The sequence below is a fragment of the Acanthaster planci genome, linkage group LG06 (assembly GCF_054643075.1).
Source record: "Acanthaster planci isolate LZ-2023a linkage group LG06, COTS_SCS, whole genome shotgun sequence".
Lineage (NCBI taxonomy): Eukaryota > Metazoa > Echinodermata > Asteroidea > Valvatida > Acanthasteridae > Acanthaster > Acanthaster planci.
Genome location: NC_141782.1, coordinates 17174302 through 17198356, shown reverse-complemented (window position 1 = coordinate 17198356; position 24055 = coordinate 17174302). Strand labels below are relative to the sequence as shown.

General features: G+C 44.3%; 1 protein-coding gene and 1 long non-coding RNA gene across 4 annotated transcripts in view; one reads left to right on the top strand and one right to left on the bottom strand.

The window, feature by feature from the left end:
• The window catches only part of LOC110982193 (cytochrome P450 10-like), a 24785-nt gene extending 5487 nt beyond the window's left edge, over positions 1-19298 (bottom strand). Inside the window, exons 1-7 of one of the 3 annotated variants that reach the window (XM_022240452.2) lie at positions 19066-19298; positions 5347-5677; positions 4677-4902; positions 3667-3857; positions 3270-3474; positions 515-707; positions 55-221 (exon numbers count right to left, since the gene is read on the bottom strand). In XM_022240452.2, coding sequence (XP_022096144.2) covers positions 55-221; positions 515-707; positions 3270-3474; positions 3667-3857; positions 4677-4902; positions 5347-5665 — 1301 coding nt within the window. In that variant the 5' untranslated portion in view covers positions 5666-5677; positions 19066-19298. Of the gene's footprint in view, positions 1-54; positions 222-514; positions 708-3269; positions 3475-3666; positions 3858-4676; positions 4903-5346; positions 5678-5880; positions 6073-19065 lie in introns of those variants that run through there. The other 2 variants (XM_087138043.1, XM_087138042.1) reach the window with 2 other exon arrangements.
• LOC110982195 (uncharacterized) lies at positions 15117-24055 on the top strand. The gene is made up of 2 exons (XR_002598541.2): positions 15117-17409; positions 21618-24055. It is a non-coding gene; the product is annotated as an uncharacterized LOC110982195 (long non-coding RNA).

Below are 24055 nucleotides of genomic sequence, written 5' to 3'. Positions count from 1 at the left end.
GAAATATTCTTAGTCGTCCTCAGCGACAGAAACAAAGAGAATTCCCGCCTTTACCTTGTCGTCTCCTTGACAACTGCTTTAAGGTACGGTATATTTTGCAGCGCCTCTGCTGTTGCTGGCGTGCCGGCTGGAAGAACTCTATTAACCTCTTCGTGAAGTCGTTCTTGAACCTCTGGGTTTTTCGCCAAACAGTAGAGGCAAAATGCCATGAGATTGGACGTCTGTAGAATTAAAACAATTAGCCAAATAAAAGCATGGTTGATATTCAGGAAAAACTTTCACAACATTTTTACATGGTCCATTAGTCGTGAAAAAAACCCACTATTTAGGAAGACCAAAAGCGATATACATGTACACTGTAACTACAGGTCCAACCACACCTTTTCAGAAATTGTACCTTGTAATTTCCAACTAGCTCGACAATCTTTATAGAAAAAAAATTGTATTTTGCAATCGGAAGCTTTCCGAAAACAACAAGCTATGATGTAAAAGAGAGCAAACAAGGCTCTCTTACCGTGTCTATGGCTGCTAACAACAAGTCATTGGTTAAGGTGCAGAGATCTTCAAACTCAAGGGTGCCCCTTCTCAACAGATAATCTATAACTGTGGCTTGCTCATCTCCTATGTCTTTTTGACCGTCTGCAGGTGATGTGGCGTCACGGTTGTTCATTTCCTCAATGTACTGGTGAATGTACTTTACTGCTGTGCTGTTGAATTCCAAGAAAATGTACATGTAGTTAAATGCGGAGAGCACCACTAAAATGTAAGTTTTAACCTATGGACTGACCCAGCGACCACAGCGAGAAGCCGTTATTGTAAGGTTACCACGCAGGCTGCGTACGTGTGCATTCAATGTCTTTTGGGCCAGTATTGGGCCTTAGTAAAAAAGCACTCTGGCCTTGATATCAGAACGCATGAAACACGTGCACGCATGATGTGCTACCGCAGTAACGGCATCTCCTGGGATTTGTCATTACAATGTTAAAAGTTGTTATTTCAGGAAAAAACTTGCCATTTAGTATATACGGTGGCTGAGTAAATCTCCGGTTAAGTGACTTGTGGGTCGTTGATTAAGTGTCATTGAAATATTCTCCCCAAACGGCAACACACCTAAAAGGTTTTATTCCATGATTAATAAAAGTTCTAATCCGTGGTTGCTACAAGTTCTTTTCCACGTTCAAAGAATATTCATGAGTTGAGTGACGTTTTATGTTCACACACACTGACTAGTTGAACAAAGGCAAAATGTAAAAAGGGGATTTCTACTTCAAGTCTGACAGGTGTAACGTAAACCACCAAAGTACTACATGTTTTGATTAGTACATTGAAAGGAATCATTCAGCGTCATGTATACGTTAATTAAACAGTCAAAGTGGATGGCTCGTGAAATGGAGAATAGAAGTATAGTAGGACATCATATATATGTTTTCACGGACAATTTTAGAAGACGTGTACTTGATTTATTAAAGAAACATTTCATTTTCGTGTGAAACAGAATGAACCTTCAAAATCCCTGTATCTATGGCCGTTTTCCAATACTCAACTTCGGCTCCGTCTCAGGCTTCACCTGTTTTTAACTAGCTGACTTTGAAGCTGTAAGCGCAGTAATTAGTCTAACAGTGCCACGAAACATCAAATAAGATGCACGAGAGCCAGAAATTACATTAATCCAATTTGATCTAAACGCTTCAGGCCCACAATAGGGGATTGGTTTGGGAACGAAGCCTGAGACGGAGCCCAAGTCGAGTATTGGAAAAGGGCCTATGTAACTAATTATGAATCTCTTTTCATGAAGGTGCATTCAGTCGACGTACGATTTCCTGAATGTGCACTGAATTTATGCTGACATTTCATTTTAGGTCGAAATCGAAAGCACACCCACAATTCTGTACTCCTTTTAATTCGTCAACAATCTCGCTATTTCGCCAAATTTGTTGTCAATTTCCTGCGCAGTGTTACTTCACGCGTGCCGTGTCACGTATTGGAATTCACGTATAGGCGTATGTGACAACAAAAGTAACATGATTGCGAGGAATATAACAACAAACACATTAACGATCGAGTATACAGGCCTACAGTGCACTGATTAATTACTGAATCAATAAATTTTGGCCAGATTTATATAATTCTAACATTTCATTTACCAACATTTCACATAGGCTTTTGTGTATATAATACCACATTAATGATTCACCGTAAATACAGCGGTTAGAGTTTACATACATTCTGTACGAGACTGTAACCATTTTTAACACGTTTAACACATTACGTGTTAAGATATTGTACACAGAGACATGGTTTATGAATGAGTTTCAACTTGCAAAGCGCTTTTCCATGGCACGTGTTTAGCTCTGTGAAACACATACCGTACTTAGACTCATTTCAGTGTAAATGTCCAAACGTGTCGTGGGTGAAACCTGTTAAAAGCAGTGGGTACAAAAAGTGTTTAGAAATTTGTTTCAACTCTAAACGCCTTTTTACCATATAAAGTAGGCCTACAGAACCAATCAAAGTTGTATCATGATTTGTAAAGGCCTGTAAAGTTAAATTAAATAGGGTGCACAATGATGCGAATTCAAATTATAGCAAATGCAAAAAGAATGTCCCAATTCAGCCTGTGTCACAACAGAAAATTCGATTTTCTGCGAATTGGATTGCATATTCATAATGACAAGCAACGAACACGTCAAACCGAAAGCCTAATCAAGTACAAAAGGTTCCCTTGTGTGAATGATGCGAAATGAAATGAAACGTGAGTTATTGCGAATATGAAATCAAGATATACATCGTTCTTTAAAATCAGCGCCAAAATGAAGTTGTATGTATGAACAGTTGTAAGTATAACAAATTCAAATAACCATTTTTCAAAACTGTGCGGGAAACCTATCATTTGATCACTTGTATTGTCCGGGAAACCTATCATTTGGTCACTTGCGTGGTGATTGTAGAAACAACTTCGTCAATTTTTGGAACTTTAGACGTGTACGTAAAAACCAGGAGGGTTAAACTCTTAGACTTCAATTCATTAGGCCTATGTACAGGCCAACTGAAATACCAACTAAAGAAGACGAGGAACTAATGACCTTTTGGGAGTCTCATGTTGGTGGGGCCATGAATTACATTTTTGGTGTTTTTACAAACTAAAGAGAACGAGGAACGAATGACCTTTTGGGAGACCCATTTTGGATGGTTGCAAAGTGCGCCCTGTAGAGTACATGTACAACCTACATGTACATGTACGTGTATAAAGATTGTGGACAGTGGCTCACTTGTAGAGGAGATCTTGGGCGTTAGCGAATTTGGACCACTTCTTGGTTCGGATGCCGTACTTGTAGAGCGGGAAGCCAAAGGTGAGATTACAGAGACCTGTGAAGAAGTCGTTGGTGGAGGAGATGAGCTTGGCTGCATCCGGGTTAGTGTCTGTGCTGGGGTCAAGACACCCGATTCTCTTGCCGAAGACGATGGAGAAAGAGGCTATCAGGAAGAGGAAATGCGTCGGGGATATTGTTAGCCATTGAATTGATTGTATTCTGTTATCCGCTCTTGCTTGAAAATGAGAGCTCACAAGAGTCCAAAACAGGGAGCAAATTACATCAAACTATTGAACATTCTTGCTCATTCTATGGAGGACACTTCACAGCGTGTAGAACTGTACGTGATACCTACATTCTAGAGCCCACTTGTGGATCTGGCCAAGGTAGTCTGGTACCTCGCCTTTGTCGTCTCGGCGGGCCGCCATCATTTCGATAAAGTCGTTGGCGCAAGCCTCCATGTTTGGGATCCAGTCTGCAACGCTCTTTGGCTTGAGCATGATGTGTTGAAGTGCGCTCCTCCACTTCCGCCACTGTTCACCTTGCCTTGATTGATGGAAAGAAAATGTACACCGCACTAAATACATAGATACCTACGAGCAAACTGTGTTCCTATGCAGCAGTCGAATGGGTCACTGCAACAGTTTTACTGGCACTACATTGAGGACTAAGATTTATATCAGTCATGTGCAGTCAGATAAAGGTGTAGAAAACCATCTAATTTGGGAGTCAGTCAGTGATTTTCTGTTTTCGGCTGGAAACACTTCACAAACTCACACAAGTGTGTAAACGCCTTCAATCGTGGACTCCCTATTGTTCCTCTTTTGTTCATAATTTAACTTTTTCGGAAGACCTCCCATATGTTATGTACACGCTTTCCAACCGTGGACTCTTCGGCAACCGTGGACCCTATTGTCCCCCATTGTTATAGGTCCACGATTGAAGGCGTTTTCCACACTCAGCCTCGTAGAAAGACCTACAGCCTCCACTTAATACAGCCGTTTCACAAAAGTGCGCCACCAAGAGTTTGAGGCGCGTTGGCCAATCACAGTGCGCGAAATTTGTCGACCCAATGCGCGTTTGGAAAGGGTCGACAAATTTCGCGCGTTATGATTGAGCAACGCGTTGCAAACTCTTGGTGGCGCACGCTTGAGAATCGCCTGTATTCTTTAGCAGCAGTGCTTGTGATAAGTGTGGAGTAAGTTTACGCGGATACTCTATCAGGTTGAAAGTTGCTATGTATGGGCACTACTTGTTTCTTACTCAGATGCCCATCAATATCAGACCTATTGCTATAATTGGTTAACAGTTTCACTCGCACTGGGCGGCAAGGCGCAGCACAATCTCTCCTGCACCAACACTTACAGGTTTGCAATACCGGCGTTCTTTTTGCGGATTTTCCGGTAGAATGCCATCGGTTCCATGATGATTCTGCGCGGCGTCCTGCCCTCGTTCCGGAACAGATCCGCCACATCCTTTGGATCCAGGATGTGCACAGCCTCCGCCCCTGCTATGTTCTCCTTGTAGATGGGCCCGTACTTCTTGAAGCGGTCGACAATGGCCTCGTGCATCTTCTCCAAGGAATAGTCCCCTGTAAAGGCAAGAGGGAAGGCATCATTTGCATGTCTCAGAAGGCATTACAGTCTTGCACAGAAAGAGAAGAGCGACACATGCAGAATGGAGCGAAAGGAAACATAGCAGATTCATAGGCATGCAGTGCATTCTACTTTTGACTAAGTTGTACGTGACCAATGGTGGGTGGGTGGGTGGGTGGTTGGTTGGTTGGTTGGTTGGTTGGTTGGTTGGTTGGTTGGTTGGTTGGTTGGTTGGTTGGTTGGTTGGTTGGTTGGTTGGTTGGTTGGTTGGTTGGTTGGTTGGTTAGTTGGTTGTTTGGTTGGTTGGTTGGTTGGTTGGTTGGTTGGTTGGTTGGTTGGTTGTGTGCATTGGTCTTTCCTCGACGATATCGGCTCTGATGGAAGCTCTATTTTGCAGAGACGCTTAAATTGAAAGATGAAAGAAATATTTGTTTACAAACCGAGTTTCGTGTAGTCAAGCAGGGTACCCAACACCGGCAGTCCTTTGGGACCGGGCACCTCCTCATATGGTCTAGCCGTCGATAGCGCGTTGGGCCCGGTGACAGACCCTGTCCGCGGTTGTGGCGCTGACGCCAAAGCCACATCAGCTGTGGCCTCCGTCATGTCTTGGTTGTTAGCCATCGGACACACCCCGGCCTGTGCCGCATTGGCTGGGCTGGATGTACAGGTCATGCGGCAAAGGTAGAGCTGGACTGGGCGAGAGCCGACTGCGGCCTTAGCGAGCTGAAACATGGTGCTGCTCTGACTTGCTGAAAACATCGTTGTTTGAAACTGGAAGAGGAACAAAACAGAGTCAAGTTTCGTATTAATAGACCAACATTTGAAATACCTTCATTTCTATGAGGCAATAGAGGACGCATGATGCGTCACGGTAGTAATATGATGGAAGAAGGAACACACGGTATTATCAGCTAATAAATTTGTACTATTTTCCTTAGCAAACTTCTTTACATAATGCATCGTATCTGACGTACAACTAATAGAGAAACAGAACTGTACAAGTGGAGTTGGCACCGTAAGCAAGCAGGGTGAAGAACGAATACCTATCGAACAACCGTCAGCTCTCGGCTCTTTCCCACTGGATAACCGCCCGTCTGATGCTGGCAAGTTTTATATCACAGGCCCAGTGATTCGAGGTGCACTGACAGTTACAGACCAAACCACTAGTTTGAGGGCTGTTTACCACGCCCAAGGTCCCTGTGTGGTGGAGCTCTGCCGACCGCGGGGTCCTTGCTCACCGGTATGCTGCACAGCTGTCGCCCTTCAAAACTAACCCCCGTCGGACAAGAATCCCCCGCGGCAAGGGGACCCACGTGGCTGGATTTAAAATTTTTTTTAATGAACCAAAACAAAATATGCTAGCCATTCATCATAAAGACACAGTAGCGAAAAGGAAACACTTGCGTATACAGAATTCCAATTATCTACAGCAACAGCTGATTCCAATCCATCTGAATTCCGGAATGCTAATGCAACACTTCAAGGAACTATTTTTGGTATTAAAAAATAGTACCAAATTTCACAGCCTTTTCATACCCGGCACTTGCATATATATTCTCGCTTGAAACTAAAACACAGGCAGTCAAGCACATAAGCTGAACAACCACCCGCCGCAACTGCCAGGACAGCCGTCTCCAGAGAATACTAATTTAGCTTGGAGTTTTGTCTGCGATTCATCAAGAGTTTTGACAGTCAGGAGAAATTGGTTTTTATTGCCCTAGCGACCAAAGGCGTCAGATCAAAGCTTCTGAGTGGCGATAAGCAAATCGGTCAAATTGTTAACACGCGCATGTGTCGAAACAGATGTGTTGGCACGATGAGGTGTCGTATTTTACACACCTGCCTCGTCAAAAAAGTCATCGCTCTTATGACCGGGAACTACTCGATCCATTCTTGATTTCGCAGCCTCCCTGACGCATAATTTCCGAGCCTCTGCTGCCATCGAAGTAACCAGACGTATCTCGTTAAAGGGTGGTGGGAGTAGAAATTCCAAGCTCGGGGGACGACATTGAGTTCAAATTAGTCTGGATTGTCTTTCAGGTCGTAATTCAAAAAAGACGATTTTCAGGCATTTCGAGATTGCCTTGGTGGGGGACACTTTCCACCGACCGGGGATCCTGGTGCAAGTACTGTACCACCCCTGGACCGGTCTGTTGTTTTCAGGGCCGAAACAACGGGGCCGGGCCGAAATCTGGGCCACTTTTACGGTGATGGGTTTCAGAAATGAAAACAAGGGAAAGTCCTACTTGTGATTCCTATACAGGTGTTACGGCGTGACCTCCAGGAACCCGGGAAGGTGCACGCCAGCCAAAGAATTCCTCGCGGGCTGTGTCTGGCAGCCATGCCAGAACAACTGTGCTCGCTGTGTTTTTGCAATAACCCTTTTTTGTTCTAGAAATTGGGCAAAGTTTAAACATGTGGTTCAAACTCTGACAAAATGTAAGACTTCCTTTTTAACCCGTCAAAAGGTCAACCGTAGATGGTCAACTGAAGCCATAGTGCATATATCAACGGAACAGAAAAAATACCACAAAAATGACCGGTTCGTAGTCATGGCTAAAGGCAAAATTGTGTTCACTGTGAAAGTACCATGACATTTAATATTAATGAAACACAACTATAAAAGACCAGATATGTGTACATAAAGTATTCTTCGTCCGTCGAGAAAGGGTCAATTAAAAATCATCTCCCACGTCTTGTAGCAGTTCCCAATAAACATCGCCGCGATTTCAAAGGGTCATCCACCTTGCAGCGTGAAATAAGAATTTGTTCTGTGTCTCTTTCCAGCTGTCTCCCCCGAAGCTACGATTTGGCCGAGCCAATGGCAAGATTATTTTTGTGCATTACTTCTGGTTGGGTAACCGTCCGCCTTCTCACACTGAACCCACAACCGGAAATCAACTGCTATATTTATAAATAAACGTGCATTCGTGTTTTCTCTCTCTCCTTTTTTCCCTCCCACCTCTCTTTTCTCTTCTCTCTCAGCTCTGCCGACAAACAAGTTAGAGTCGTCAGCTGAATGCCACGGTTCCAAATCGGCTTAGTCTTTAACGCCGTGGCTGGCTTGCCGGGGTGATTCAAACATCCGTCCCAGCCGGCAGTTCTTAAGATCTTGGTTTTTACCGTGTCCACTTGGCCAACGAACCCGAGCAACCGCCGACTTTCCCGTTGTCAGCTGCGCTGCACACGGATAAGCCCGTGATCTTCAGCAACGCCTGTTTTGTTTTGCCCCCGCAGTACTGAGCTCATTCCGTGAAAAGAGGTTGTCTCATTAAAAAAAGTACAAAACGAAGGTGATGGGATGTAAATAGTGTCCAAGCGCGGTTATTATGTCTGGTGGGTGTTGTTTAGTTGTAATCCGCGAGTGAAGGATGAGCTGCCCTGTTAGAAATCCATCTGTTATCCACGTATGTGGTCTTAGACTTGTCTCCCCTCATTGATGGGCCTTGCATTCACTCCCTTGCTCGAATTAATTTTTCTGAGAACGCGATCGAATCATGACAATTGCTCACGTCCTGTTGTTAATCCTAATTTCGGCTGCACATGGCGTAAACTTTTCGACTTGCACAAAAACACATCGACATCGTGGAAATGCTCATGCGTAACGTTTCTTGGTCAGCTGGATTGGTCGTGGGTCACGCTATTGCGTTGCCTATAGTGCAGAGGGTTTGATTTAAAACCTGAAGACCGTTCGAATTTAGTTTAGTCTTCTAATTGAATGAAACAGCGCCAGTGATCAAACAAATGCCTCAAAACCGATAAACTCGCCACTCCATTTGTGGATGAGTCCTGGGTGCTCTTCCGAAAAAAGTTAGCATTTACAATAAATGTGATTTGCTCCTAACCCTATGGTACTACATTCACCGTGTGAACAGCAACACTAAAAAAAAAACAAAGGATTCGCTGTTTCCCTCTGAGGGGAAATATTTGGTTTAAACTTTCCTACCATGTTAAACTTGTTCCTGTTATGGCCTGTGAATCACCACGATTCCAAGGCGCCACGGCAAAAGATGGCCACGCATTTGTCTGCGCGTTGCAGAGCATTTCACACGTAGCTGAGATTACACCACTGACACCAAACAGTACATGCGAGAACTAGGTCGGTAGAACCTCAAACACACTGCTCGGGGGCGGTAATAGGCACCCCGGTGTTCACTTTATTTCCCCCTTTGCTATTTTTGAATTGCTATCTGTGGCACGTGGCTGCTTCACCTGAGCGCGTCTTCGCGATCACTTACCCACTACGCTTACAACTGCCCCGCGGTGTTTGTTACTTGTTTTCCAAATGCATGAGTAATTAAGCTTAATAAAAATGTAGGTCCTCTGCGTCATAAGTCGTTAGACGTATATAGACCGTAATCATGCAGCCTTTTTAGAGGCTTTGGTGTTTTCTTGTAAGTTGACCGTAGAGCTGTACATAGTTACACCATGAATGCTATCAAGAAATCAAAGCAAATGCCGTGCGCCCTTCATTCCTGATTTTTATTTTTATTTCCTTCGTATCCCTATCCAGGAGTCGTCATTCTTTCGACCTTTTCCGAAGTGACCTGTCCTTTTCCCTCTCGGCTTCTTTCTATTTCCATCATATACACTGTCGCTCTCTAAGAAAGATCTGCACTCTGATGGCACCGAGAGCGTCTAAAATAACCTCGGTCGAAAGTGCACTTTCGAACCCCCGCTTTTGAATCCATCCAGGCCATCGTCGGAGCGGATTTAATGAAGCGAGAGGAAGGAAAATGCCGTGCCAGAATTTCACACCGCATGAGCTTGCGCGCGACAGGCAGCAGGCACAAGGATGAACGACATACAATAAATAACAACCCGTTGAGGTGTTAATTTTTCCAGCGAGATTCCTTCAGTAAGTGACCGACCGCTCTCGGCCAGGGCTGCACCCGGCATGCGGTAGGGTTCAATTTAAGGCCAGCGGTTGACGTTGAAAATATCTAGCACTGGAGTAGCGTTGTCGTTGGGACAAACCCTTGTCGTGCAGGTGGAAAGTACTTTCTTTCTACCTCTGCTCTCGGGTACGAGGTCACTCTTTGGTAGAGTATACGTGGGTGGGGGAGCCGGAAGTCATTACAATGGCTCAACTGCACGGGTCTACTTGTACACCGGCCGAGATTGATTTACAGCAAACTGGTGGTATACTGCAGTTGTTTTCTCCATTGATATATACTGCAGCACGGGCTTTCTGTCCTGGATCCGGTATATGACCATCATTTAAAACTTACTCGGTCGAAAACGCAGGTATTTGTTGCCAAAGTAACGCAAAACGTGCGACTGCTTTCTGATTATGAATATGTATATTTTTCGGGGGGCTAATTGATAGTAATAATATTTGTAGATTTAATTCGTAATGTGTTACAAAACAAATATTGATTTCTTTATCTCGTTGCACCATAAAAACTTGCTTCCTCGGTTATCTGTTGGGCCATTTTCCCTTGGCTCCAATTCTGGAAAACGTCTTGCAAATGGCTCACCTCGAGAGGTTGGAAACAGTCTATATTAACATACACTCTCGATGGAACGTATCTCTACGTGTGCACAACACAAAATGTACGTATCTTCCAATAATGTGGATGATGCTTTTAACTTTGGATGAATAGGAACGCAGAAAACCCATTAAAAAGTCTTTAGGCCGGTTCTAACTTCAGGCGAAGGCAAAAGCGACACGAATTTGAAAATAAATATATAAACATTTTCCAGCGAACTGTTGCGAGTCGGAATGTGCTTCTGAGTACTTTTGCATAGTTGTGCATTAATTTTGTCCCATTAATTTTCAAGAGGGTTGGGTTTTCACGTAGTATTCAGTAGGGGATTATCATCTGGTGATCTGATAGCTGTGTGGGATTTTAAAGATTTTGTTAAAAACAATTGTCTTACTTGTATAGCGACAGTCCATATTTTAAATTAACAGCCACTTGTAGGAAAAATACGACCTTGACATATAAATAGAGCAAACCCTTTATTTGATCTGACCTCACAAGTTTTCTCGATCGTGCTTGCTTTTGCGCCAAGTATGAACCGGTCTTATAGCTATTCTTTTCGAGTCATTCGTGACGAGAATACAATCAGGAGGTCATCGTAATATCGAAATGACTTCCTCGTTTTGTGTTTTATTTTATTTTTTAGTTATTATTATTATTTTTTAATATTATTATTTTTGGGGTTTTCTTTTTACTCCTTTGTTTAAAGGCTGAACTTTTCTCATCTCACATCAGACATAATCGGGTGTAATACTGTGACGGCTGCATGTGGTACCGGTGAGATGGTTATCTCCCCCAGAGCTGCCAAAAATACGGCTAATTGGTAACCCTGTAGAGGAACCCGGTCTAATGTTTCGTGTATATTGCAAGCCAAATTCAAACCGATAAAGTTTTCTTTCCCTTTCCAGAGCGATGGTAATTTCATCCGAGTGACCTAGTTGTACAACGAGGCAAGAGGTCAAGCGGACAGTGCCGAACCCGGTTCCCAAGTTGCAACCTCGGGGCCCTATTCCGGCAATCGCGCCAATTCATGCAGAAAATAAAATTCCCGCGTGAGCATTTGTTATGGTTCACGGGCAAGGGCTGGCGAAACTCGTAAGCCCAAACATGCCGTCAACTGACGCGAAAGTAATGTCTGATTACATTATTGACGTGGGATCGGTTCTCATTCGAGACATGAATTCACATTCTGACCACATCTGCCACGTTCCAGTTAAAAATGCACAGTAATAGTACAGGGACTTATGATATGTGCACTTCAAAATATCCTCTCTTTTTTCAGTTACTGGATGATGTCAACCGTACAATAAGCAAGGTGTCGTATTGTCTTTGTCTCAGGGTCGAACACTGTACAGGAATTTGAACCATTGGTGGCGTTGTACGGTTGGGAAAAAAAGCTGTGAACTATAATCAAACTCGTGACAGGAATGACCGTATAGCTCTCGAAACGGGCAAGAAACCCGTACGTGACCCAAATACGTGGTCTTCAACGCGTGTCGATTGACTACTTGACACACATTCATTATTCAGGGCGGAAGCTAAGTTGTGCCTACCGTATCTGTAAACACAGCACTGGCACAGTGCGGTCGTAAATAGGCCTGATATTCTGTACAATTATCCTCTCGGCAAGCCTTCATTTCTGGCCCCGAGGACCCTCTTGTCTCAGCCGATATATTACTCTCTGACGAGAAAAAAAATGCGTGGGTTTCTGTATTTTCCCCCGTCGGGCCCGGGCCATGACACAGTTCATGCGGTTAGCTGATGGCAACGAAGGGGACCCGGGCCACCCCAGGGTACCCGCTTCAGTCAAACCTTTGATGTGCGCCCTGTTCTGCAGGGGAGTTCATCGACTCTTAAATCCTGCTATTATGGACCCAAGTATTCACTTACAATTGAAGAGAGAAGAGATTTCTCTCCGGTTTAACAAAAAAATCAAGCGCTTGTGCAAGTTAGAAAAGGGGGTCTTGCGGGTAAGTGAAATCCACAACACGCCCACTCAGCCATGAAGCCTGAATTATGACCCTTGCAGGGTTTTCATTGATGCACGTCTGAAGCCATTTTTAAAGAGCTGCTAAAGTACAAGGCCTATACTCTTTTGAAAAAAAGGAAGATTTTGCTGAGCAAGTGCATGAGCATGCTTAGAGAAGAAAATTGTTGCCTATGCTTAGCCCCATCAAGACCAGGGCTTAAAAGAAATAACGACGTTTAGCTTTTGTGAGATATTTTCAAAGAACCCTCCTTTTAACATATATACGGCACATCGAGCGTAATTTTTTTTTATTCATGGTTGTTCTGCCGGGTAAGACAAAGTTAAACAGTGGGAGCCCTGCATGGAAAACTTTGTCAGTAAGAACTTGTACATACCAGTTGGCAAACGACAAACGAGGTTAAGACAATTACATGTGCGCCACGGGGCAGGCTAAATGGGCGAGTGGTGGTTACTTCGTGACTGAGGAGAAGCCTCCCCACATTAACGCGGACAAAATCGTGCGGGCAGCGCGCGCTCACTCGCCAAACATCCCAGCGCTGGCCTGGTAAAGGTCGGCGGGATGTGCCGGCGTGTTTTACAGCGGGGGGAAAAATCAATACGAGTTCGTGTACTGTACTTCGGGAGCAAGTGATGCGTGATTGCCACCAGAGTGAACTTTCTTGGCTGTCATCTATATTCATCGACTGGACATAGGTAGAGTAAGAGGAATGGAAATCCTACAACGACTGCTTCCAAGAGCCGTGCTCGCCTCAGAGAAGTGCTTGCCTTGACGCACTGTGCGACTGATTTGAAAATGAAATACATGCATGAAGAAGTCAGCGTGGGTCATTTGCTCAGGATGACAGATTTGGTTAATCTCTTTATACCGCCATGTACAACCCTTTGAACTCGTTGAGGGGGTTGCAGTTGAGATCGACCCAACCCAATATTCCGTTTAAAATACAAGTGTTGTGAAAATTAAAAATCCTTAATTTTAAGGATCTAACTTTTTGTCTACACTTTCACAGAAATCAGCGCGATTCAAGGATGCATACATTCACGAACGGCAAGAAATAGGTTCTACAGCTGTCACTGCATGGGTGGAAACTTAAAGCGCAAGCCCATTTCACCAATTTCTAAAGGAACTGCACTGTGAACCAAATTTCCTCTCCGTAGCCCGGCATGGACTGACAAATATTGCTCAATGAATCATCGGCAACAAAATGTGTTTGGACGTTGAGTGGCAAAGCGACCCGTCCATTCACTGCTGTCCTTTGCCAGCTTTGAAGCGGAGACCCTCTGCAGCGCGTTTGAGCGATGGTGGGGTTCGTTAAATCAGACATGCGTGTCATGGTCGGTCAGCCACATATCCCCTTTGCAATTGATTGTATGGGATTATATAATGATCCTGGCGCCAAACAACCGTTTCAATGGCGGTATTTATTTTTCTTCGCTTGGGGGCGTTTCAAAATGAGAATATATACGAAGTTCATTGATCTTATGCTAGTCTGTGAATTTCGTTTTCTCTATTGAGAATTAACTTCTAGAAATGTTTACACTACTGCACTTAAAGGCATGGAAAAATGGTATGTTGAAAAAACACAAAAATAAAGTCAAAATGTCCATGCATCATGTGTGCTTGTTACATTAACATGGTGGCCTATTGGTACTATCACAATAATGGACGTATAGTGTGGTTCCGATCCCTCCTTCACTTATTTTGAGGAATCCTTCACAAATTGGAGAAATCTTTTTTCTTTTTTTTGAGCGGGGGTCCAGAATAATGTTACTTGTAGATTCGTAACATTTTTGTGTCAACCCTACGTTTCTTTCCCCCCCCATGCACCCTGGAGAACACCTTTATTCAAAACTGCAAATGCAACGCACCGTGCATGTCACAAGAGCGACAGCTCGCCCTCTTTAAACAGAGTTCTACATGTATGTAATTATTTTCCTTCCCCTTTGCGTTAGAATTATGGAGGCTGTGCAGCCAAGCGACAGTGCCATATTTGACACGGTTTCCCGACCAACAAACACGCCTTGCGGAAACAGTTCAGAGTTTGTTATTCTCATTGGGCTGAGAGCCTGTCACTCGGTCGGTCTGAAAACACCAAAAGGGGTGTTTTTAGACCGACAAAAGCTTTGTGTCGAGGTTAAGTTTGTTCGCGGTGGTTGACAGAGAAGAGATTGGTGAGACCAACGACATTTTTGGCGCAGCCGTGACCCCACCCCCCATACACACCCACACTTCCCAGCTACAGCTAAATTCGGCAGACATAGTATTTGATTGTTGTTAAGTAATAAGACGAAATTCCTTGTGAAATATTTTTTCCATAGGGAAGTTTAGTTGACCATGAAAACCCATTAAAAGTTATCAAGCTCATCACTGAAATGATTTCACAGTCCACTTGGGGATTACAATTATTCGACTTCTGCAATTGGCATTGTGCTTTCAAAGCGGTATAAAGAAGAAATAACCCTGATCCATATTGTTAATGGTGAATTTTGGGGGCAAAAAGCTCTCTTTAATCTCTAATACAACAAGGGTTGTAGGGGTTGGCGCGCATACATCATCGGGTGAGTGAAAATTCCGCCATGGCACAATCGAACAGATCATATTTTGCAGGGAGTGGGAAAAGGGATATAAAAGCGAGCGCTCCTTCTTTGGCACGGCCACCGACGTGTTAATGGCATCTTGCCGTGCCCGTGGCATACTTCTCTTGATGAGCGTCAAGATCAATTACACCCAACGAATGTGCGGCCGCGATGCATCATTACTCGCTCCCTTCCCCATCGCCAGCATCTCTCACGGTACTTCTCTCCTGGCAGAAATGTCAATTAAAGAATTACAGAACCATCACAAGAATGCGGCGGTGTTTTCTTGTTCTACGGGACAGAATTCCCTTCGCTTCCCCTTACTCCTTTCTCATTTTGAACTCCTTAAACGGCTACTCACTCCGGTCCAACAACCAACTTTTCGTTCTGTTGAAGACAAATTTGTCCTACAGAGGTCTCTGCACTTTCATTTTCTCCTCTCTGTCTCCTTGCACCAAAGCTCACTGCTACTGCCAGATGGCACAGGCCATTTTGATGAGAAGACAATAATAGCGAGGCAGAAAACTCGGTCATGCAGTGAGGTTGGCCGAGCGAGTGCAATGTCATGCTGGGTGCAGAGGTGGTTCTCCATTGGCTTTCCCACTGTCCACTGTAATGCGCCGCCACAGTTGGCCCAGGTTGAGAAAGAAGTGCACAAGTCCAGTTATTTCCGAAGGTTCAAACTTTACTTTCCAGCAACCACATGTAGAGCGAGAGAGAGCGCTCTCTCTGTTTGAAACAAGGGGTCCACGACGACGGAGGCTCTACCAATCGACTTTAATGATCTTAAATCGCCCGAACTGAATTGGATAATGCCCCCTCTCAGAACGAGGGTGGGCCCGGAAAAAGCACGCCGAACCTTACCCGCACCAATGAATTACGACGCACGGTAAATATTACCCAGCTCCCTACATCTGCCATCCGTTATTTCACGTATGCCTGGCGTTGGTTGTCCTTTACTGGTTATCCGTGACCGACTTTTGAGCTGTGGTGACGATGGAGCTGTGTCAGGCCGCGTGAACGGAGGCGACCTCCCGATAGGTAATTCAACCAAGAGCATCTCGACCCCCACGCTCCCGGAGGAATCTCTGCTAGGCCAGCAAATCCTTGGGCAATGGGCTGGGTACTCCCCTGACCATACGGACCCTACTGACATTGTGTCATCATCTTTTCAGTGGCGTATCCAGGGGGGGGGGCTTGCGTATATTCTTTTTACAAACGATGGTCGAGTAGGAAAGAAAGTCTTCGGTATGTTCATTTATCAAATATTAGCATCAAATCCTTAAGAAAACAACACCAGCAAATAAAAGCAAGGATGTTGGGACCGTAAGGCTTTTTGATTGGTTTTTCTCCACAACATCATGTTGAATGAGCCCGAAGAAGACGCATTTGCCTTTGCCCCCCCACACACTTTTCCCCGGTCTTCATTTTTGAACAGCACTAGTGAAAAGTACATTCAGTTTATTGACAATCTGGCCTCGCTTTTTTTACCTTCATGGCTGAAGAACTCTGGTCCGATTTTCTAATAACAAATTTGTTCCGGAATCGTTCCGAGCGCTAAGCTGATTTATTTATGTATTTTGGCAAGAAGGTGGGCCGTGGGGTTAATAGGAGAACATTATAATTGTCTAGGTGGGGCTTATTGAAGGATCACGTTTCGCACATCAATCATGTCTTGGTGTGAGCGTTGTGAACGGCTTTGACATAAATGTCTTTTATGTTCTCTCCGGGACAAGTCACAGTGTTACAATGGTGCCCTGCAATGTGATACCAAGTTCACGCCGTGGGAGATATTACTTTAAAGACAGACTAACCATATAGCCTCAAATAAACTGAGCGCCTCAGCTCGGTTTTCCATTGAAGCAATCAATGACTGCTTCATCATTTATGAAAGGATCACCCATTCCGCGGAGCAGTTCGCTTTGGGTAAGTATCCTGGATGCAAAACCTACTTTGAACTTTATTCACCGTGAAGTCAAACGATATTTGGGAAAAATTCATCCAAATAAAATACGCCTACATGATTTTTTATGGAGCTTTCTTGGGCCTTCAGGGCTTTTTCTATCAAAATTTCCAACTTCTAAGAACGGCTTTCGACTGGTCAGTGTGGTATCGTAGGGTCAGTGAGTTGCACAGCTCAGAACTATGGACTCTTTGCAGCGCCCTGGGAAGGGCTAAACCAACGCCCAACGGCACATCATGTCAGGTCGCGAACTCGAAGCTACGGGGATTAAACTTGAGCCCTTTTATATGTGGGTCAAATCGGGCGTGCGATCGATCGTCCGTCCCACTGCTCCAGCCGCCCTTGATACAGAAGAGAACGCCAGGACATGGGCTTGAGTTCACTTCAATGGGCACAATGGAGGAATACTTTGAAGTGTTGTACGAGGTTCAGGGGCTGATGGTGCCGGGTGAGGGAGGGAGTCGTTGTCCGAATTGCCGTGATGACGGAGGTAGGTTGTCAACGCCGATTGACCGTAACTGTGTTAATTCGCGTCAAGCCCTCTTTTCCTGCTCTCAACATGCTCTGGGCTCAAAGTCAGTAACACGTCTGTCACAAGATGGTCTGTGTAACAACTGCAAGCCCCATCATTGTCAGGGCTGTAGGAGGAGTCGTTATCATACGCATACATGCACACGACATTCCAAAACTGTGGACTGGCCCTTTAATACAAATTGTAACACTAACAATCACTTGGTCCGAAGCAGGTGAATTACACAGAATTAAGCTCCAACGGTAGTCATAAATCCTGACATGTCAAAAAAAAACCAAAATAATGTACAGTACAGTGTACGATTTCAATTCAATGTTAAACCACATTGTGTACCACTCTCCGTGGGTTTATTGACCCATACTGAGGTATGCAATGCGTTTGACTCAACAGTTTCAGACGTCATCGTGGTACTTGAGATCCCATCTTCCAAATCATTCAGAAATTATTCATCATTCAATACAAGTAAATGTTGCTAAATTGAAGTTGACACGACACGATCTTTGAAGGATGCTCTCATTAAATTTGACATATTTGACACACGTGGTCAAAAACGGCCAATTTTTTTTAAGGTCGCTTGGTCAGATTTTCCTGTCCAGAGGCGCATAGCCCCTCCACTCACCGAAGCCCAACAGTACCCAGCTATCCATAAAGCAATCTAAACCCAACAATGGAAAAACGAAAACGGGATCTTTTATAATACGAATCGACAGAAAGAGCTTTCTGAATGGACCTTTTAGACAGGGCATTTGGAGCCTTAAAGTTATAGTACAACTTCGCATGGAAATGCAATGTATCGCAACATTGAGTTAATTACATTTCTTTTTGTTTGGAGGGAATTCACAATGAACAAAACTTTGCCCTGGATAATCCATAAATTTATATATATACAGGTTAACTCGATTGATTAATTTGAAATTATCAGTACCGTATGTTGCTTTAACTACTTGCGTTTGGACAAGTCTTTCCCTGTGAACACGATTTAATAGCATTTTCCGTATTGAGTTACAAAGCTTATCCGAACCAAACACAAGCGTGGTGTTAAGTTGCAAAGTATACATGATGGATTTGCACATTATCGGTATATAGCTCTATACATGTATATAGTTCTATCTGCTGCCCTCTTCAGATTTTTCTTGGAATGTGAAACAACATCAGTTTCGCGCACAGTTCGCACGCGCAGTCACTGAAACTCTAAAGAAGAACACAGTCCCGGTAACTAACTACCTATCGGTCTGCTCTTGACAACAAAAAAATGAGATCACTATCATGTATACAATGGCTGAATCATTATATTGAATTGGTTGTATTATGCAGTTGGTTTTGGCATAGAAGATTCCTCCACAATCAGTGGTTGGTTTCCTGTATTATTTACAGACGTACTGTACTTAATTAGTCTAAGCTATTCAAGTAGTTTTTGCACAATTGAATCTGCGAGAACGCTATATAGGCAAACACTGAACATTTTGATCAGTGTAGAGCCCCATTTTTCACTGCATGAACAGGTACGTTGCAGTCATGTGCTTTTCTGCTATTTACTGAAAAATGCGAGAAGTTGAACAAGACGTGCAAAAAAGAATTGCCCAGCGAAACAACAACTGTTTACAGTACACTCACCGAAGGTCACAAAAGATGTAGCCCAACACCTGTTCGGCTTTCAATTCAGGTCTACTTCTCCGCGTGAGCAATTCTTAGTGTTTAAGAAGAAAGGGTGAAAACGTCTCAGTAAAAATATCGGGCAATCCGAAAGACGAAGAACTTATCTGGAAATGATCCGCGCTACCTCCTTCAGTCATGGGCTCCAAGCGCCGACTGTCACTGATGTACGGGCCCACCGCAGTACTTATGCTTATACCGCTCACTGAATACGCCGATCAATCACTGAGTCTCTACGATGGACCACTGACCTCCGAGTTCAGTGGCAAGTAAAGGTCACGTGGTGACCTCGACGCCTACCGTTGACAGCCGAACAGTGCAGTACAGCAGCACGCGGCATTCAGAGCTGTGCACTTACTGCGCACACCCACGTGCCCGAGCCGCCTTGATTTGATTGCATAGAGCCGTACGGAACAACAGCACAACAGCCAGGCAGGACCCATGAGTCGTTAAGGTCGATGACCGTGAACACAGCAACATGAAAAAATGAGCGATAAGCATTTCCGCGTTTTCCCCGCGATGCCCTTGTCCCTAATGTCCATCGTTCATTTATCATTAATGACGACCCCATTAAAGAAATAAAGGTTTTCACCAGAGTCGTTGTTGGCACGACGTGGATTGTTTCATTTGGCGACAGCGACTTCAAAACATGACGCTATTCATGTGTGCAAACACTCGACAAAGAGGTCTATCCTTTGCTAGTCTCAACTTTGGTTCTTAAGCTTTCAACATTTCACGAAATGAAACCCGGCCTTCAAAATAGGACACAAACTTTCGGACCGTTCAGTGTCATCCAACCTTTATTGTAGAATTCTGCCCATGTTCTACTATTTACGTCATCAGCCTTGACCATGACCACAATGATCATTCTTTTGCCTTCATAGAAACAGTGTAAGCATATTGATGCATACTCCCACGTCCATCTCGGAACTTTGTAAACCCTCTAATAAGACTGTTATCCCATCAACTTGACAGAGGCTAACGCACATTACTTCCAGGCACAAGACGAAAACAGCAAGAGAAGAGTCACCAATGTGTTTTTTGGGATACTCAAGTTCTCATAGTATCTTCACGTTCCCAAGAGCTACAGTACCCAGTGGCATATCGAAGTCTTTTCCCAGAAAGTACATGTCGTGTCCAAATATTTTCATCCATATGTGTAAAGGAATCCTTCCCCCAAAGGTCGTTGTAGCGTTTCTAAACTGCTGGTGCGTTCAACTTGATTCGATTCAGAGGTCACAAAAGGAAACATATCTCCACGGAGCCAAGGGGAACAGCTCCCCCACCCCACCTTCACACTTGCTGGATACGTACGCCCCTGGACCTACCTCAATACAAGACTCAAGGCTTCAACAAGCCGAGTAAAATGTAGTCGGATTCATCCTTAGAAGGCCGCGGAATTGTCAGTATGTCAGCTCGTCATGGCCTCTAAATTCGAATTGTTTACACTGACACAGCGGGTTGAGTTCTTGCTCAGTCTGTGCCTTTATGGTGAGGTATAATTAGACATAATTTCCACAGCTTATGAAATCAATCTGGGGAATACCACGAGAAGCATTGCTAATCCTGTTAGCCATATCCGTTTGTCATATGGCTCTGGATGTTTACTATAAATGTCTTCCCCGTCATTTTCAAGCCCCATCAAGATTTTCTTTTACTTTGGACGAGCACCGACCCCCCAGATTTGTCAGGTCCGTTTTGAATGCCGCGCTTAAGGGGTGCCGGTTCGTGACAGGAAGCCAGGAAAGTACGCCATCTTTCGGGAAGGGTCCTCCTCACTAACTCTTCATGGACAAAAAGCCAGATCTTAGTCAACAACCGACTCCCACAGCAGTTTCAAGAGATTTGCCATGGAACTCAGGAGTGGCCACGTTTCACGGTATCAAGCAATTCTGATGAAATGAAGTATTTAAGATGGCCCTTCTCTACATTATTTCTTTATCTTTGTTTGAAAAGACTTGCTTGGGATCACTGACCGACAGAGACTTGCATGGCCATTGCACCTTTTCTATTAAAGGGTGGCTCAGTTGTCTTTTTTGTTGATTTCTCGAACCTCGCGGCCGGCGCGCGATCATGTTGCCCTGAAAAGCACGCGTATTTATGCACCCAATGTAAATTGTTCCGATAGGTGTGTCATGTGCATCCCTGCCCTGAGGCTAGACGAAATAAGGATTCGGCTTGACACATGTCTTAATCGTATTTATTTTCCGTGATGTCATGGCATGTTGGGGCAGGATGGCAGATGAGACATTGATTCCCCCGATTCATTCATCCATCATGACTCAATTGTGTTCCAATCTCTGCGGAGGTATAAGTACTCGCGATGTGCATAATCATAATCTTAACCAGATGGAAACTGTGTCAGTAAAGGTGTCTCCCAAACCGGCTCTGACCTAGCTTGTCAGGCCTAGTAAACGACTTTTTGATGTGACTAAGCCTGTTTGGGAGTTGTAATCTGGAGCAGTAGTTGTATATTACCTGCTTGTTTTGTTTCGCTTTGCTTTGTTTCACAGTGTTAAGCACATCAACACGGAGAAAAATACGAAGGATCCGGTGTCTTACCTAGTACGGAACAACTAGTGCGAACCGGGATACTAACCACGCCTGTAACAGCGGAACCTGCAGTGCTGTTCCACCGTCGTTTCCATGTGATGAGCCTAACTTCTGAACCTGTGTTTTGACTGTTTCACGCGTGATACATGATTGGCGTCCTTCCCCAACGAGCAGCGAGTTTTGAAAACAGTGTACAGTAGGCCCGCTCCAAAGTCCTACGGTGATTACTCGGTTCAACTGTGTTGAGCTCCCGCGTCACGGAGGGACGTTGAATGAGAGCGGCTGTCAAGACCAATTGTCGTGTCGACCCAATTTTTCCCGTGACTGTAGTTCCGTGGGGCAATGATCCTTATCCGCTTGAAATTCATCAAAAGTGTTTATACCTGTCGGTCGATGAACGATAGTACGAGGGAGCGATGCCTTCCAGTAAAGAAGGGTTCAGTAATGACAGACCTATAGATCAGGATCCTTTAGTTACGTTTTACATGTACAAGTTTCACATTTTATTTTTACACTGCGATACAAGCTTTCTAGAACTTTGAGGTAGAGGGTAAACACGTAAATTATGCAATTGTTGGGCACGATCGGTCGATCTTTCCTCCATGAACCCCACTATCTCGACGGTGCTATTGGCCGATCATGTAGGAAATTTCAGATTTGATTTCCTGTGTTCGAGACAGTACTCCACAACCGTGTATTAGAAAGAAAAGGTGATCCGCTGATGAAAGCTCGACAGATCGCGCCATAAGACCGGTCAGTTGCCCAAAGATCAAGACTTAGTGATTGCAAAGATCTCGGTCGCACCCATCTCCAATACGGTAGTCATTTTTGCATCATCTTCCCGTGGGTGGACTTGCTTGGACCATTGAGCTATTAAACACATATAAGCTCCATGCTTGGACTCAGCAATTTCGACTCATCTCGCTGATGAAAATCGAGTCAGACTTGTCTGACTCAAGCTTTTTATGGACTCGGCTTAGCGCCAACTAGATTGACTAAACTCAAAAACAACACTCTGCCGCACAGCATTGCTAACGTTGATTTCATTTTACACTGATTTTGAAAAAGCATAGCCGGTCAACCACTTTTAACTTCCGTCAGTTTTAAGTCAAAAGCGGCATCATGCATGTTTCAACTCCACGCTGAGCTTTTGCTCTGTTCGATGTCGATGAATAGCCGTCGACTTATGTTTCCCACAACGACTTTTCTTGTCGGTGAACCTACAGTACAAAAACCTTGCTTCAATTTTCTCCGTGATTTGATCCTGTCAAGTTTGTCTTCCTTGCATTTATCAAATCGTAGCGCCTGTCCGTCATCAGCAGCCTAGAAGGTAAACCACGTGCCATCCCTGGCGCAATTTGTTAACACTCTTGCCAGGCGGCGTGTGAAGATTAATCACGGACTTATGACTTGTTGGTCCCCCTCCGGAAGGTTGATCGACACCGTGTCCTAGATAAGGAGAAGTGTGCCCAACATCGATGGCCGCATTCAACTTCTCAAAATGGCAACAGCTTCAAAAACTACTTCAGCGAAACGTCTTGGTGGAGTTTGTCAACCTTACCCACTGTAGTCCTTCCTACATGCCTCTGTTGGCGTTACTTACCATAATTTGAGCCCAGGAAACGGTTCACCGCAGCTGGGCAGCCTAATTCCGCTCAGTGCATCGTTTTGGTGACAGTTATAGCTCATCTCTCATAGCTAATCACTCATTGCAATGGTTAAAACTGATGAGTTCAGGTTGGCAAAATCATTCAACAAAAGACTCATTGCGACGTTGCCGCATTCTCGGACAATGCCCTGGTATACTGCGGTATGACTACGGTTCGATCTGACCATTTTCTTGTTTTAGTTTTTGCAATGATCTTTGGTCATTTAGCTTCGAGCGTGATGACAGAAAAGAATGTCACCCGTCGAGCTACATTGTATGGTGTTCTGTATCTGCCATTTCGCATTTCTCATCTCCCCAGTTTATCCTGCCATTCCCGCGTATTGAGTGAATAAGATTGGTCAAAATTAGTTTCCTCATATCCTCACATCCATTGTCTCGGATCAAAATCTATATGTCGATGACTGATGTTCTGAAGAGCATGTCGTGATATTGGGTCGGTGTGGGTACTAGCATTTTTCCTTCCTAATGTGACCGTTGTTCCACTACAGTCGAGTATGGACTGTCGTATCCAGTGATGTCCTATCTAATGACAGGTCTTTCACTGAGTCTTGCCAACTCTAGGTTAAGGCTGCGTCAGTTCGAATACATGAAAATTGGAATATTTGACCTGAAAAATGTACTTTTCGAACTTTCGGTTGAACGGCAAATCTTCGGTCAGCCAAGTGTCAGAAGAACTTCAAGTTGAAGAAGCCATTTTTAAACGAAATAAAATCATCTTGGGATTACTTA